Below are 16009 nucleotides of genomic sequence, written 5' to 3' on the forward strand. Positions count from 1 at the left end.
ATTATCTAATCTTGATCCCCCTACATTCATAATGTTCGGTAAGAACATTTTTGGGTGCGTGGGGTAACGTTCCAATGCTAAGTTTATAAGGTCAATGCCAGAATAGTTCGAGAGTATTAGATGTTATAAAATATATATATATATATATATATACAGTACAAGACACGCATATTTTTCAATTTGATGCAAGATGATTTCTTCTTCCTTGAGTTTCCTGAGTCTGTAACAGACCAAATTAATTTTTATAAAAAAAAATAGCAATCTATCACCCTATATTTCTTTAGAATGAAGCAATTTATCCCTCAGTATAGAAAGGTAAATTACTGCAAATTAAAAAACACAGAGGGATAAATTATTGTATTTTAAAAAATATAGGGGGTAAATTATTATTTTTTTATATTTGTACATTTATGATATTATATGAGAGTAAATTCTATTTTTTCTAGATATATATAGCATTTGTAGGATTATGTATTCATAAAAAGTTTTAGAAATGATTGGTTTATATGATCCAATGTAATTTGATGATCCAAAAATCGAACATGACACGAATAAAAAATGGCCTGATTTTTGGAATGTTTTATTGTTTTGTTATTTGATAATTTTTTTTTTCTTTTGGTATATATAATTATTTAATGATATCTAAGTAAGATTGGGGCCAAAATTCCCATCTATATTAATAACATATTTTTTTTAAGTATTATAATTATAAATTATGTTGGACCCAAATCCCACTTGTCACCCCACCAACTCCACAACCATAAAACTAACTATGTAAACTATAAATCAACTAATTATTATTCCTATAATTAAATTGCTAATTGGCATTGTTTCAAGTCAAATTAATTGTTGCATAAGATTAATAATTCTGATTAAACTAAAAAATTCAATGCATCGGTAGTTTGGTATCTATAATATATATATATATATATATATAATGCAAGTCGCAAAAAAAGAGATCGGGTCGCTGAATCTCTTCAAGTTTCCTGAAAATGGATCCTGAGACCAGAAAATACGTCAGGCTTGCTGGGTGGCCCCCAACTAAAGCTAAAAAGTGGGGTCGAATTCGAGCTAATAAGGTTGAAATGGCATTAAATGCACTTGTCATAAATGTTCATATTTGACAGTATTTATAATTTGTTATACCGTATAAGGTGGCTCCACGTGGCAATATCTGGGTGTTTTTGTATCAGATGATCCAACAATCATCAAAAATCGGGTCTCCTTTTTTGAACCGAGTCAAGTGTCCGATCCGACCCCGTGGATTTGTACACGGATCCTACCCTTTTGAGCAAATTGGAGTGCATTTTCATCCTTTGGATAAATTATTTGGTACAACATGGGCTATCTCAAGTCCTCTTGTGGATGGAAATAATAAAAAGATTTATTTATAATTAAGAGAGAGAGAGAGAGATTAAAATTAATTCCACTATTTTTATAATTAAAAAAATGAGGAAAAAAGAAATAATACCAACAAAAACTGATCTGGATGCACATGCACGCAATGGAATTGATTCTCAATTATTAATTTTAATTATAGAGAATAATGTAATTTGTTTTATTTAAGGAAAGTATTTTAATAATAGTTAATAAAATTTGACGGTTGGATTTGTATTATAACCAATTAAACTTTTGATAAAAGAAATTAAAAAAAAAAAGAGATCTAATTTTATAATTTGAGTAAATATTAATTAAAAAAAAGAAAAGGACATAATTTAAGTCAACAAATGGACACACCGACGACATGAATGTTTGTTTTTCGGCGATTTTTAAATTACTTAATGAATGCAATTTTATTTTATTTTTTTAAATTTTCCTCATCCCTTTACAGCTTTGTTATATGTTTTGATCTACAGAAGGAGAAAGAGGGGGTTTGGGGTAATTTTTACCCCCTAAAAAGTACTAATAATTACAAAATCCCCCTATATATAAGAAAAAACACAACTCGACTCCCTAAACTTTTAAAGAAGAACTTTATAGTATGGCCATTTTTTCTGCAAGTTCAGGAACTTACCATAGTGTTTGGATTTGTATTTTGAGTGTTTTGTTTTGGTATTTTGGAGAGAGAGAGAGAAAACTAGAGATAAATAAGTGTGTGTTGGAGATAGATAGTATGTTTGGATTTGCATTTTGAGGTAATTTAAAATATTTTAAAAAAATAGTGCAGGTTTAATGTTGGAATTTAGGAGATAAAAATTACTGTTCATTGTCAAATCATATCGCTTTTATATATAAATATGTATATATATAAATATTATATGTTTAATGTTCTAACTTTGAGAAATAAAAAACACTGTTTATTGTCAAATTATGTCTTTTTTATATTATATATAAGTGTGTGTATATATATAGAAAATTGAAAAAGAAAACACAGATAAGGTGTCAAAAACACAAAAATAAACATCGGGTGTGTTTTGCCATTTCTTTTCATTTTTTTGTATAAGTGATTATTTTCCTATTAATCTTTGGTTCTAGAGTAAATTACACTAACATTCTCCAGGATTAGGTCAAATTATCCAAATATCCTCTGTATTTTATAAAATTACAGTTATTTTGTGTAAGTTGTTATTTAAATAGGTTTGTTGTTATAATTACAGCTATAATTTTACAGGGTGTAGCTATAATTTTACAAAATGTAGGGAATATTTGTGTATTTTGACCGAACCTCAATTTTGATATTAATTACTTTGTAAATTATTATTTCTTTTTTATGCTTACCAAGGTCTGGTAGCACCGTGCAAATTCAAAAAATGTTTGAAGTACCCTAACAAAATCAATACATTCAATTTAAATACTAATTTAATACATTAATATTTATAAATAAATCAACATATTAAATAATTAAAAAAAATATTAGAACAAATTTATTTCAATGTTACATTTCACTGCAAAAAACATTAATTTTCTCCTATACTATAAATGATTACAATTTAAAAATAAAATAAAATTAATAATATCTAGCACGGTCAGACAAAATCAGTACAAAAATTTAAATTTTGACCAAGTGGCAAGCATTGACTATAGCTATAACAATAAGGACATTTCTTGCACTTTCGAAGGGCCTTCAGAAGTTACGATTACAGAATTAAAACAGTACTTGAATAAGGTATTCACTACTAAGAATATTAGAACAACAAAGTACTTCTTGGGCTTAGAGATTGCAAGGTTATCTATAGATCCTGCAATCACTCAGTCCAAGTATCTAAAGGATGTCGTGAAGGATGCAGGTCTCTGAATAATGCTAAGGATGCAATCATACCACTACTTTCAAGAATTAAATTCATTTCAGAAGCAGGGAGTCCGAAATCTAATGCAAAAGCATATAGGAGGTTGGTCGGAAGACTATGATATTTAGGCTTTACAAGGCCTGATATCTCTTATACAACTCGACAATTGAGTTAGTTTATGCAGCATCCTTGCAATCAGCATTGGAATGCAGTAATACATTTGATCAGGTATTTAAAAGGAACACCTTACGAAAGGGTTTTTCTTTCCTATAAGAGGGACTCTATCCTTGACGGTCTATTGTGATTCAGGACTGGTAAACACTTGACCTTTCGGTTGTTAACACTTAGCACCAGCACTTTCTCGTTAGTGACTAACGGTTTAGTTGTAAGGTTAGCTGGCTTCCACCTGGCAAGGGAGGTTAATTAGTTGGCAACAATTAGCATGGTTAATAGCGGTTAGTGATTAATTTAGTCTATTAATCTTGCTCTTTAAATAGGGCAAATTGCATATTACCTCTTTTGTGTTTTCAAAATTTAGCTAAAAATTCTCCTGTGTTTTAAAAATATGTAAAAAAACTGCTATGTTTTAAAAAGGTAAATAAATCACAAATAACATGTTTCAAGGAATCATTTCCAAATCTAAGCACTTCATTCTTTTTTCTCTTGCGTAAATAACTCATTTTCCTTCTTCACCCGAGTTGACCACTCCACTGAGTGTTGGCACGCTTAGTCAATCTTGCAGAAATTGCCTTGTAATCTCCTTTTTCCTTTTTGATGCATTCAATTTCAATTTTAGCTTGATTTTTGCCATCTTTGTCTCATATATTCCTTTTTGACTAAATATGCAATAAAATCACATAATTAGGGATGTTTTGACTTAAAAAAAAAAATTAAATCGCTATAAAATTATGACAATTGCAGAGTTATCACAAATGGTGATCATAATTGTGGTATATCTGATGTTCTGATAATTATAGAATTTCCTAATATTTTCCTAAGTAATTACCTAAGTTACCACTTTACCCAGAAGTAGATTTTAAATAGGGACTATTCTTGGAACATCACCTGCTTTGATTACACCATATAAAATAGCTTTAGGATAATTATATGAATTTAAAAAATATTTAGGTCAATTCGTAGCAGTTCTTATAAATGAAATCGTAGTGTATTTGAGGAGTACAGAAGAGCATGAAGAACATTTGAGAAAAAAAGAAAAAAGTGTCGCAGATATTGAAAGAGAAGAGTTGTATGTTAAGTTAAGTGCAAATCTTGGATGAATTAGGTAGTATCTGAAACATGTTATATCTGGTGATTAGGTTATTCTTGACCCTGCAAATGTAAAAACTATTATAGAATGGAGAATATCGAAGGGATGCTGCTGAAAATTAAAGTTTATTGAAACTAGCAAGGTATTATAAAAGATTTATCGAGAATTTCTCGATCCTTTAATAAAGTTATTAAATACCAGATTTGATGAAGTATTTGATTGCTTAAGGTTAATATAAATTATTGATAAAATTTGAGTTGTTTTGTCAGGACAAATGTGAATTTGGTAAGAGATCAAATGTAATTACGAAGGAGATGTCACTTATTTGTTAGATGAAAGTAAAATGTAGGAATACTAAATATAATTTTTTAGATGGATAATTAGACTCTTCTCCCTTGAAGTTTGGATAATTACACAGACTCCTTATGATTTGACAAATTATATCTAGCATTCTTGAAATTTGCTTATATCTAGCAAATAAGTCCCTTAGTTAGTCAAAAATCACCAAATTTGCTAATATTAACAAAAAACTGATTAAAAATTAATATTTACACTCGATTGACTGACTTATTACCAATTTATTGCAGGTTAAATAATTTTTTTCGACTAAACTATCCTTATGACGATAAAGATACACATCCTCACATGAATTAATGCGTAAATGTGCATGAGGGTAATTTGATCGTAAAAATATTTATTTGATATGCAATAAATCAGTAATAAGTCAATCAAAGATAAATATAGATTTTGTTTTCAATTTTTTCGTTAATGTCAACAAATTTGATAACTTTTTATTAATTGAGGAATTTATTTATTAGATCAATCACATCAAATTTTAGGAAAAAAAAAATATAATTATCCTTTTTTTTAAATTATAAAAATGTATATATGATTATATTAAATCTTACGTGAGAACGCTGCAATTATTCTTTAAAAGAAAATGGAAATTAAGCATGATATTTTTTAATCTCGGACAAGACGATTATTATGTCCGGAATGCGGCCACGGCAACAGTTTTGGTAATAGACCCTACGAACGGATAAAAGGCCCGTCGACGACGTGCGCAGGATAAGCAGAAATGCCTATCCCCATCTATCGTCCCTGTAATACCAACTCCTCCTTTACTCCATCTGCACCGTTCACCAATCCTATCATCACTACTGCCATCTTCCCACTTGCTAAAAGCCCCAAGCCCCGGTCGGGATCTTGCAAAAGCTTGTGTTTTTCCTTCAAATTACCGAAATTTAGACGGACCCGTGTTCCATTATGCGCTAAAAATGGAGTCTTCGAGGAATCTAAGGATACCCTTTTGCCCAAAAGGCCCGAAAATGAAGAAGCTGAAGAGCTTGAGTTACTTAACAAGCCATCTCCAAAGCAAGTGAGCAATGGGGCTCTTGAGGAAATAGAGGAAAATGAGCTGAAAACACTAGATAAAGATGAAATCTTGGAGCCGTTCTACAAGTTTTTCAGACCGTTTGAGGAAGAAAGTGATTCGGAAGGTGGAAACCTGCGTTCAGCTGAGGAGGAAAATGAGAAGATCAGTGTGGAGTATTATGAACCGAAACCGGGTGATTTGGTGGTGGGGGTGGTGGTTTCGGGCAATGAGAATAAGCTTGATGTTAACGTGGGTGCAGATTTGTTGGGGACAATGCTGACCAAAGAAGTGTTGCCTTTGTATGATAAGGAGATGGACTATCTGTTGTGTGATGTAGAGAAGGATGCGGATGAGTTTTTGGTGCGAGGGAAGGTTGGAATTGTGAGCAATGATGAGGCAATCAGTGGAGAACCAATGCCGGGAAAGCCTGTTGTGGAGCCTGGAACCGTTCTGTTTGCTGAGGTTCTTGGGAGGACGCTTGGGGGCCGGCCGTTGCTGTCAACCAGAAGGCTCTTCAGACGTATTGCTTGGCACCGAGTGAGGCAGGTTTTTTTCTTGCTATTTTCTGTTCATTATCATGGAAACTTAATTACATGACATTGTAAATTTAAAATTGCTGAATGCTTTATCATGTGGTTGTCTAATGCAATTGAGAATGGGGAAAGAATTAATGGTTAAGAATGGAAGAAGAATAGGAAATTGTCATTAACACGGTGTTTTTCCACCTTGATTCCCATCTATAGCTGAATCTTTTTGGGCATACATTAGATGCTTTTGCCCTTACAATTAGATATTTGATGTTAAGAAATTGTGAGAACCAATTAATTAGGTTGAGTGAACCAATGTCATGTCTTTAAAAATTACTTAAAGAGATACCCTTTGCAGTGGAGACCGTTGCGCTTGCCACTCATTGCTTTTTAGTTCTTATTGTTGTGGGTTATCAACTGTGCAACTTAGGTTACTCCCTCATTTCTGCTACTTTGTGACATCTCGCCTTGCAGTCTCTCGGCACGGATTTTCTAATTTTCAGTAGATTGGTGGGTCATTCTTTGTCAGGCTAGGCTCATTACGCAATGAACTTTGGGTTCATTGTCCACTGCAGTAAAGCTCAGGAAGAACCACTATTTTTGTAATGTGAATGTGAAAGCACTTTCATTTTCAAACTGTGAGATGATTACTGGGTGTGTAATGTCAGCATGCCAAGTTGGATGGTGTTTATATATGCATGCTGTCTTAATGTGCATGTAGTTGGATAATATGTTGATATGATCATTATATAAGAACATACCAAGTTTAAGCAACAAGACATTGCGTTGCTTTCACTATTCATGCATGGAAAGATAATTGGTGTAGCTGAGAAGATATATTTGATGTTAGCTGCTAAACTGGTTCAAACTAGCTGCATTCTAATTCAAATTACAATCCATGAGGATTCTATACATTTACGTAGAGAAAAAGTACAGTTGGATTCTCTGAATGAACAGAAATGACTTATAATTTCTTTAATATAGTTGAATGGCATAGGAGATATAAAGAACCACACGTACAATTCAGAAAAACAAAATGACCTTTATTAATGTTCATTACTGGTTTCACTTCAGAATGGGACTAAGCACAAGAAACAGTTTTATTCACTGTTCGTCTGACAAAAACTCAAGATCCAAAGTCTTCATCAGAAAGCTTTCGGTGCCCAATATTTATGTTCGTTTTTTCTTTACCTTCCCATCATGTTATTTTGATGATGAAAGACCCTTGCATGGTGGTGTAGAACAACCTTGCTGAAGCTGTGAAAAGAAACTATGAGCATTAATATAGGGATCCAATGCTCATTTAGTTGCCTGTGGAATAGGGAAGACGTGGGATGTTTATTGTATTCCAGTGTTTATCAGAGGAGTAAGTAGCAACAAGTTTAAAGTTCTGAGAGTTGTGGATACTGCTGAATAAGAGAAACAGAAAGAAGCCTAGGTGTAGTCCTGTAAGTCCAGGGCATCACACGAACGACTTGGAATAGCACTACACCAATACAGAAGAAGCCCAAGATGCTTTTTGAAACTGAGTGAGCTAATATTCTGAAGTCTATTAACGCAAGAAGACCGCCAAATTGTTTATAGACCTTAAGAAGAAAGGGACTTAACCAACTTGAAGAAATGGTTTTCGTTAATTATAAACCTGCTGGGATGACTAAGGCTCAAATATAGCTCAAGTAACAGTTAAAATCCTAACTGAAAGATAATAATAAAAGTTCGGATAGATCAGACAAATTACCTAGAAACGCTTAGCCGGGGGCCTTTCTTCGAGCGGTAAATTCCCTTTCTGAATTTACTTTTCTTGACCACTTTCTTGTGTGAATCACACAGTCAATAGAAATAAGATAGTGGCTGAGTAGTGTAGCCTAATAGTGGTTAATTAACTTATATCGGAAAAATCTATTTTTCCCCCCTTCTTTTTCTCTGATCTGGTCTTAATTTCTGTATCATGTACTTTCATTATTAACCTTTCTGGTTCTCTAAAAATGTATCCTTATGTTTGGATTTGTGTTTTAAATGTTTTGTTTTGTATTTTGAAGATAGAGAGAGAAAAATAGAGATAAGTAAGTGTGTGTTGAAGATAGATGATATGTTTGGATTTGTGTTTTGGGGTAATTTAAAATATTTTAAAATAAGTGGTATAGGTTTGATGTTGGGATTTGGGAAAAAAAATCATTGTTCATTGTCAAATTGTATATCTTTTATATATAAATATATATATATAAATATTTTATGTTTAATGTTGTATTTTTGGGAGACAAAATCACCGTTTATTGTCAAATCATGTTTGTTTTATATATTATATATAGAAAGTTAAAAAACAAAAAAACACATCGATAACGTGTAAAAACACAAAAACAAACATTGAGTGTGTTTTATCTTATATCGAAAAATACGAAAATATGAATCCAAACAATGCCTATAGCTTTCACTATTCTTGAAGCCTTTCCACTTTTGCATGATATATAAAAACTGTCGGTTTGGTCTTGGTAGATTAAACAACTCAATGAGCCGATTGAGGTTAAAATAGCAGAATGGAATACTGGAGGTCTTCTTACAAGAATAGAGGTGAACGTCTCTATCTTTTTCTTAGATACATGCTTAGCTAGGAAATGACCTATCTGAATCCATAATTCCATGGGATTCTATTTGCAGGGGCTGAGGGCTTTTCTTCCAAAAGCTGAATTGACGAACAGAGTTAACAATTTCACAGAACTGAAAGAGAATGTATGGCCAATCACCATTTCGCATGTCATGCCTCCTTTTTCCTGCAATTTTTTCGCATTCACATGGTGATCGCTTTTTGTACATTACCATATGAGGCATAATTATTATAAGCTACCTGCCTGTGCCAGTTGAAGTATGCAATATTCAGTCTCATACTGCAGTCTATGTTATAAAGGGAAGCTTCACCACTCATGTCTCATTAAGAAAAACCTGATCATATTGTCAAGATTGCGGGTGCTTTTAAAATTAGATTTGACATTATGTGCATTTAACTTTTTTCACATACCACCACAACAATACATTAATTAGCATCTTCCTACTACAATTTCCAGGAGTCCTGAGGGCATTTCCTGCCAAGTATTTGACCTTTTCATTTGGAGATCAATGAATGATTCTGCTTCTTAGTTTATTTTTGAAGAGAGATAAACCTGATTCAGTTTGAGGGTCGATTTCAAACACATGCTTCTTCTTTTTATTTTTTTCATCGAATATTGATTTCAAGTTCATTCATTGGTTAATGGAAAGGAGTTCATTAAGGATTTCAGCTCTTCTGAAATCTGGAGAAGGCTGCATAAAGCCAACGATATTCATCAGGAAAAAGCTCGATGTTTTATTGAGCATTGGGTACACATAATAACACATGTTGTATTGAATGCTTTGAGAAGTTAATGGTAAACAGTAAGCACCCATAACATGAGAAGTGGAAAGGTTTAGTCCTATGATCTAGACTTTCACAACAGCTCAAGCTGCATGGCTGATTCTTGGCTTGGAAAAACTTTATACAAGTTCCTCATTTGTGTTCCTGTTAAAAAATTTGAGAAGCTTTTTACTTGAAGGGCAAAGCACAAAAATTATACAGATTACTTTTTCTAACAAAATTAAATATATTAAGGATTATCAACCATCCAAGAAAAAACCTCTCAAATAGTTCAAGAGCACACCATGTTTACCATGCAACTTCTGCAGAATCCTATATTTGCAGAATCACTAGTTTTCATTCCAAAGTTTCAACTTATGAAACAGAATTCTCCCTTTTAGGAAAAGGATCATCTGCTTCTTTTGACTGCTTAAAAGTCTGTTGGTGAAGAGGTTGCACTGGGTTTGATCCTGGTCAAATGCTTGTGAAGAAATAAATGATCACCAGCATCTCATATAGCATAAGATCCTATCTTCTTTTTTGGTAATTGAAATAATAAGGAACATGTGAATCAGTATGAAACTACCCTAATTTTGTGTATGTGATACCTGCTGGTAAAAAATCATGCATGTTGTTTCTCTGAATGCTTCTACAATGCATATGAAAATAGCAGGACGATCTAACTATGTCATATTCATCTTTACCAACTCTGAGATAGGTAAACTAGAGCCCGGATTGAGTTTTCCTTTTCCTCCTTTTTATATCTTTCTTGGAGGTTTCTCTTTCTTTCTTTCTTTGTCATGTTTACAATACAGCTAGATTGTTTCTCGACTGAACTTAAGGTGATCTTTTTTTAAAGGAAAAGGAAAAACTATATGACAATTGAATAATTGGTTCCGCTGATCAGCTGCAGATACAACTCAATAACTATCAAGGTTCAGGGGTCAAGTTGACCTTTGATGCCATTGTGTGGTTGATGTTCATGAGATCTCTTGGCTTATTAAGTTTCTTCCCCATGCACTAATTCGTTTTTGCATGCAGCTGTGTGACCCCTCATAATTTATATCTTGCTTTTGTAGGTGGGACGTAGGATACATGTCCAAATTACTAGAATAAATGAAGATACCAATGACTTAATACTCAGTGAGAAGGAAGCTTGGGTTTGTCTTTTCACTTAAGATGATGGCCTGCTTTAGTTTCATTTCTTGTCTAGGTTTCTCGTTCCTACTCGCTTTTCATGTAATTCTTGGTGCCATTAACCTGATTCTCTGATAGTTTCTTACTTTCTGCTGTTCGATGTCATAGGAGATGATGCATCTTCAAGAAGGAACACTTCTCGAAGGAACAGTCAAGAGAATTTTCCCATATGGTGCACAGATAAGGATAGGTGATACTAATAGAAGGTGAGTACTAAATTAGTGGATTAGAATCTTGCAAATCTGAATTGATAGCTGATTTTGATTTATTATTGCTTGCTTATTCATTGTTGCTAGGAAGAAAAACTTAAGACAAATTGATTTCTGCATTGAGTAGAATGACAATATGAGCTTTCTGTTTTAAGACCTGGTGCTTCTGCCCTTTGAAAAGCTAAAGATGGTTATCAAAAGTCTATCCTAAAAAGAAAAAGGTAATGAAGTTTTCACTGGGATGCTAGCTAGGAAATAAAGGCAATCGCAAGCAGTATGAGTAGAAAATGTGAGAGAAAGAGAAAAGGCTCTTCTACTTGATTTGAGAATGTACGATGACAAAACCATCATGTGATATTTTTTGTGGTTCTCTCTCTCTCTCTTTTTCTTGCTACATTTCACCAAACCTCAAAGCCAAAATGCTTGCCATAGTCCTTTCTTGAACAACCACAGCCACAGTATATTTGCAGCTGCGCAAACTTCTGGTAGCTAAGCAATTGAGACTTAATTGCTTGTACTATTAATACTTCTCATTACGGAAAGAATTTATCTCTTACTGTTGCTTTTCTCCTTGAAAGAATTCTCCTTTTAAAGTTTGGAGAGTCTAAAATTAGTTGTTTGTGGTTTATTACTCTCCAGAGTATTACATATTAGAATTTCTTTTCACTGCATTATTGCCAGCAAACATTTATGAAGATATATAAAAAAATCTTTCGGGCGCTCATAATGGAATTGTTAGCGGCCCTTTATGTCCAACAAAAGAGTCAGAATTGGGCGCCCTTTTGCATGCTCCTGCACCTCTGTCCCTTTTCCTCTTTTCAGGATTATTGGAGTTGTAATCCATTGCCTTCTTGATCTTTTGCAGTGGATTACTGCATATTTCAAACATAAGTCAAGGCCGAATTACTTCTGTCAGTGACGTACTAGCAGTTGATGACAAGGTTAAAGCTCTGGTCGTGAAGTCAATGTTTCCTGACAAAATTTCTCTCAGGTACACTGATCAATGACTTCTATAGAATTGTTCAAGATTAGTCTTGCATTACTTTTGCATATGACAGTAGGAGAGCTTCATGGCTTCGTTGCTCTGCTCTTGAGTGGATTCTGTGATATTCCATCTCCAGGATTCAACATATTGGTTTAAATAACCACTCATACCAATCAGATCCTTCCCTTTCCACACACACACGCACACAAAGAGAACGAATGAAAGCACACAAAAAGAAAAACACACACGCGATTATCTTGAAAAGTAATACAAATGGGCACCACTGATGTGCAAAGTCGTCAATCTTCTACATACATCAACTGTAAACTATCACCGACAGTTGGATTCGACTTTAGGTGTTTTGGAGTTTTGGCATCCTGGGCTCCGGCTATTAAGTTTCTTCCTTGTAGAAAATTTCATGCTTATATAAAACAGTGATTTCAACTTAAGTAGATTTCTATAATCGCATGGTCTTAGCTCGCTGCCTCAACTTCGGAAATTTGAATTCGACCTCATGCAGTTCTTTTGTTCTATATATCTAGTTGATGCCACCAAATTACTGTACGGATTAAAATTTGGGTCAAAATTTCTTCCTACTTCAAGTTTAATTTTTGCAATAAGTTAATACAAAAATAAACTTCATGTTAGCGTCTTTCTTTGTTCCAATTATAAGTATAAGCTTCTCCTACTCCTGTTAAATTGGATCATTCGTCATGCAGCATTGCTGAACTCGAAAGTGAGCCTGGTCTATTTTTGTCGAACAAGGAGGTAAATGTTATACGTAATGGATTTCGATTGCTTGTTCCACTATTCCATATCATAAGAGTTAATTTTTTAACTTAAAGCTATGAGCTTTCTCTGCACATTTGCTGTTTTTCTTCAGAAAGTTTTTTCCGAAGCTAAAAAGATGGCGAAGAAGTACAGGCAGAAAATATCATCTATTTCCACGACACGCAAGCCAGAAGCCCTTCCAACGGATGGCTTGCCGTTTGAAGATGAAGAAAGGTTGTATTCCAACTGGAAATGGTTCAAGTTCGAGAGAGACAGCGAGACGAGCCCATGATGAGGGACATGCAGATAGTACAAAATATCCGTTAATACATCGGACGAAATTTAACCAAACCTCTCCTTCCTGATGACACTCTGGAAACAAATTCATTTCCATCATAAAACATGTTGTGATGAAAATGGTCATTTTGGATCGAACCCACCGGAGAAGAGGAAAAGAAAAAGACAATGAAGAAAGAAGAAGAAGAAGAACGAAAGACACTGGTGAAACTTCGGTGGACGTTGAGCCGTCTTCTGCATTTCTCCGGTTCGATATCAGATTGTTGATTCAACATCAACTGTGCTTACTTAAAAAGCGATGGGCTTATCTGTACTGCAGTTTTGTAAGTATGTTTATAGGAGTTGTGCTGGATAGTTTTCTGCAGAAAATGCTGCTGTAATAGAAATACACTGACTAGAGCAACATTTGTTGAACATTTTGCAGTTTTCTCCGAAGATGATAAAAAGTGTTTTATTCCATGTAAGAGGTTGCATTATACCAACTGTAGATTGATGCAAGAATTCAATATGATCATGATTCACTAATAGAAATATTCTTACAACATCCGCGGTTCCGGTATCAAACGGTTGAGGGCAATGTTTTCACAGTCGAATCGGTTAAGTTACTAGATTACTGGGTTGCTGGTCCGACTAATCGGATGGAATGGAAATAAAAAAAAATCGTTGATCCGGATCCTATTATATTTTGTATATATACAAAATATATCAATTCATTAAGCATAAAGATGAGAAAAATTAAAATAAAATATATATAATCCACTTTTAATATAATTAGTGCATAATCTCAATATAAATATTGATTCAATAGATAAATAATTAAATAAAAGTAATAAAATCTTATAAAGTCATTATACCTTTTGCATTTTGGGTTTGAAATTTTAGATTTGAGAAAAACTTGAAAGTTTTGCAATGTGGGTTAAAACCCTATTCGTTCCCCTCTTCACTTTAAGATTCTTTCATCATTCTTTTTTTTATTTTTTTGGGGGTGGAAAAATACATGTTGTCCTTTGAATTATTTTTGATGTAGTATTTGCCCTCAAAATTAATAAATATAATATTTACCTTCTTGGTTCGACAAAAAAGCCCCCGTATGCCTTCAACAATTATATTATTTTGAATATATTTTAGTATTTTGCACATTAAATTATCACAATTTTTTTTTCTAATTAAAGAAATTTAATAAGTAAAGAATTTAAATTAAAAATAGAGTATAAATTACTGTGTGTAGTAGATATACAACACATATAATATAACCAACAACTCGTAGATGATTTTTAAAAGAAATTAACAAATATTTATGCTTAACCAAAAATTAAACATTTAAAAACTAATAAATATATTTTATCATGTTTTTAAAGAATATATTCAAAAAATTGATATGTAATTACTCATTTTTATCAAATTTAATTTTATTACCAAATTAATAAAAAAATATCATGAAAACTTATTGTGTATTTGTTGTATTCATCCATCACTTAACTTTGAGTTTGTAAAATATAATAAATTTCAGAATATTTAACTCACTAATTATATTTTACTTTATTATAATCAAAACGATATTTTTTCAATTAAGAAAATTTTAATCAAACTTAAAGTACAAAATTATTAAAAATAAATAAATTCTTTTAACTAAATATATATATATACATAATATAAGGGAAATATTATTCAAAAAATTAATTGTAGGGGGTAAGTGTTACATTTATTAGTTTGGGGGTAAATGTTATGTCAAGAATAGTTCAGAGAAGCAAGGTGTATTTTACCCTCTTTTTTGTTTTTTATAAGTGAAGCCCGATTTTAACTGCTTATCTAATGAAACCAATTTTTACATGTCGGCACGGGTTCTTATGCTTGCGGTTCTATACCTATGAACTGGTCCGAACATACGATCAATTTTTGATCAAACGGGCCAGTTGAGGGTTTGTGCCACGCTATCACTGTGGTCTATCTTATATTGATGTGGCATTGTCTTTACCATTTAATCTGAACACTTGTACAAGAAATTAAACTTTATCAGACCGTATATGTATGTAGAAAATATAAAAAGAAAAATAATTGTAAAACACAAAATTTACATAATTCAAAAAAAAATCTCCTATATCTACGACAATTGAGCCTAAATGTTATATTAGAACAGACTCCACGCTCCAATAACTTGATACAGGGAAGTATTCTCGAACTTGATTTATACTCTTCATTTCTTCACTTTGGTTCGAAGTCGATGTTGATTTATGCTGATAAAGTAGAGGACAGAATCCGACTGTAATTACATATGTGTATTAAATTTGTTATATACAATTGATCGAGACCAATCAAATTTAATATGAATAAAAAAAATCATCATCTTACACTTTTACATATAAATTAAAGTAGTCGTTTGGGCTCTCTCCATAAATATAAAATAAGTCAAATTGGAATTTTTTTTTTTTTTTTTTCACTTGACAGAGTTTAAAGCTCAGCTCCAATTTGGTTTGATTAATAAAAGAAGATAAAAATGCACAAAAAAGAGATAATTTTATTCAAATTCCACTCATATTCGGTTTAATTTTAGCTCACTATACTTTATTTTATTTATTAAAACTTTTAAACTTTAATAAAAATTCAAATAATGATATATTCTATTCGACTCGATTCACCTTTATACATTAGAAATCGCAGCTCCGCTCCAGCAGCCATTTATTATGACTTCTCGCATAGTGAGGAGCTAAAATATTTTGAATGTTTGTCTGCCTATATATATCTTTAGGGTTAAATGCAATTTAATCTCCTGTGATATGTGAAATGAGCAAA

General features: G+C 32.6%; 1 protein-coding gene across 3 annotated transcripts; it reads left to right on the forward strand.

The window, feature by feature from the left end:
* On the forward strand, positions 5478 to 13683 carry LOC105178804 (30S ribosomal protein S1). Of its 3 annotated transcripts, XM_011102353.2 has the most exons (8): positions 5478 to 6415; positions 8890 to 8964; positions 9052 to 9123; positions 10840 to 10920; positions 11066 to 11163; positions 12032 to 12157; positions 12871 to 12919; positions 13035 to 13683. In XM_011102353.2, exons 1-8 carry the CDS (start codon positions 5573 to 5575, stop codon positions 13212 to 13214), a joined length of 1524 nt encoding a protein of 507 aa, XP_011100655.1. In that variant the 5' UTR covers positions 5478 to 5572; the 3' UTR covers positions 13215 to 13683. The 3 variants fall into 3 exon arrangements, with proteins under 3 accessions (XP_011100655.1, XP_011100658.1, XP_020547824.1); XM_011102356.2 differs by lacking the exon at positions 10840 to 10920; XM_020692165.1 differs by lacking the exons at positions 8890 to 8964; positions 9052 to 9123.

Source organism: Sesamum indicum, linkage group LG2 (genome assembly GCF_000512975.1).
Source record: "Sesamum indicum cultivar Zhongzhi No. 13 linkage group LG2, S_indicum_v1.0, whole genome shotgun sequence".
Classification (NCBI taxonomy): domain Eukaryota; kingdom Viridiplantae; phylum Streptophyta; class Magnoliopsida; order Lamiales; family Pedaliaceae; genus Sesamum; species Sesamum indicum.

What these genes read in the sequence shown, in the direction of transcription:
- LOC105178804 (XM_011102353.2), top strand. Translation starts at nt 5,573, where the DNA reads ATGCCTATCCCCATCTATCGTCCCTGTAATACCAACTCCTCCTTTACT. An exon ending in TCAGTGAGAAGGAAGCTTGG is followed by an intron (nt 10,921 to 11,065) that starts GTTTGTCTTTTC and finishes TCGATGTCATAG; the next exon opens with GAGATGATGCATCTTCAAGA. An exon ending in ATAGGTGATACTAATAGAAG is followed by an intron (nt 11,164 to 12,031) that starts GTGAGTACTAAA and finishes GATCTTTTGCAG; the next exon opens with TGGATTACTGCATATTTCAA.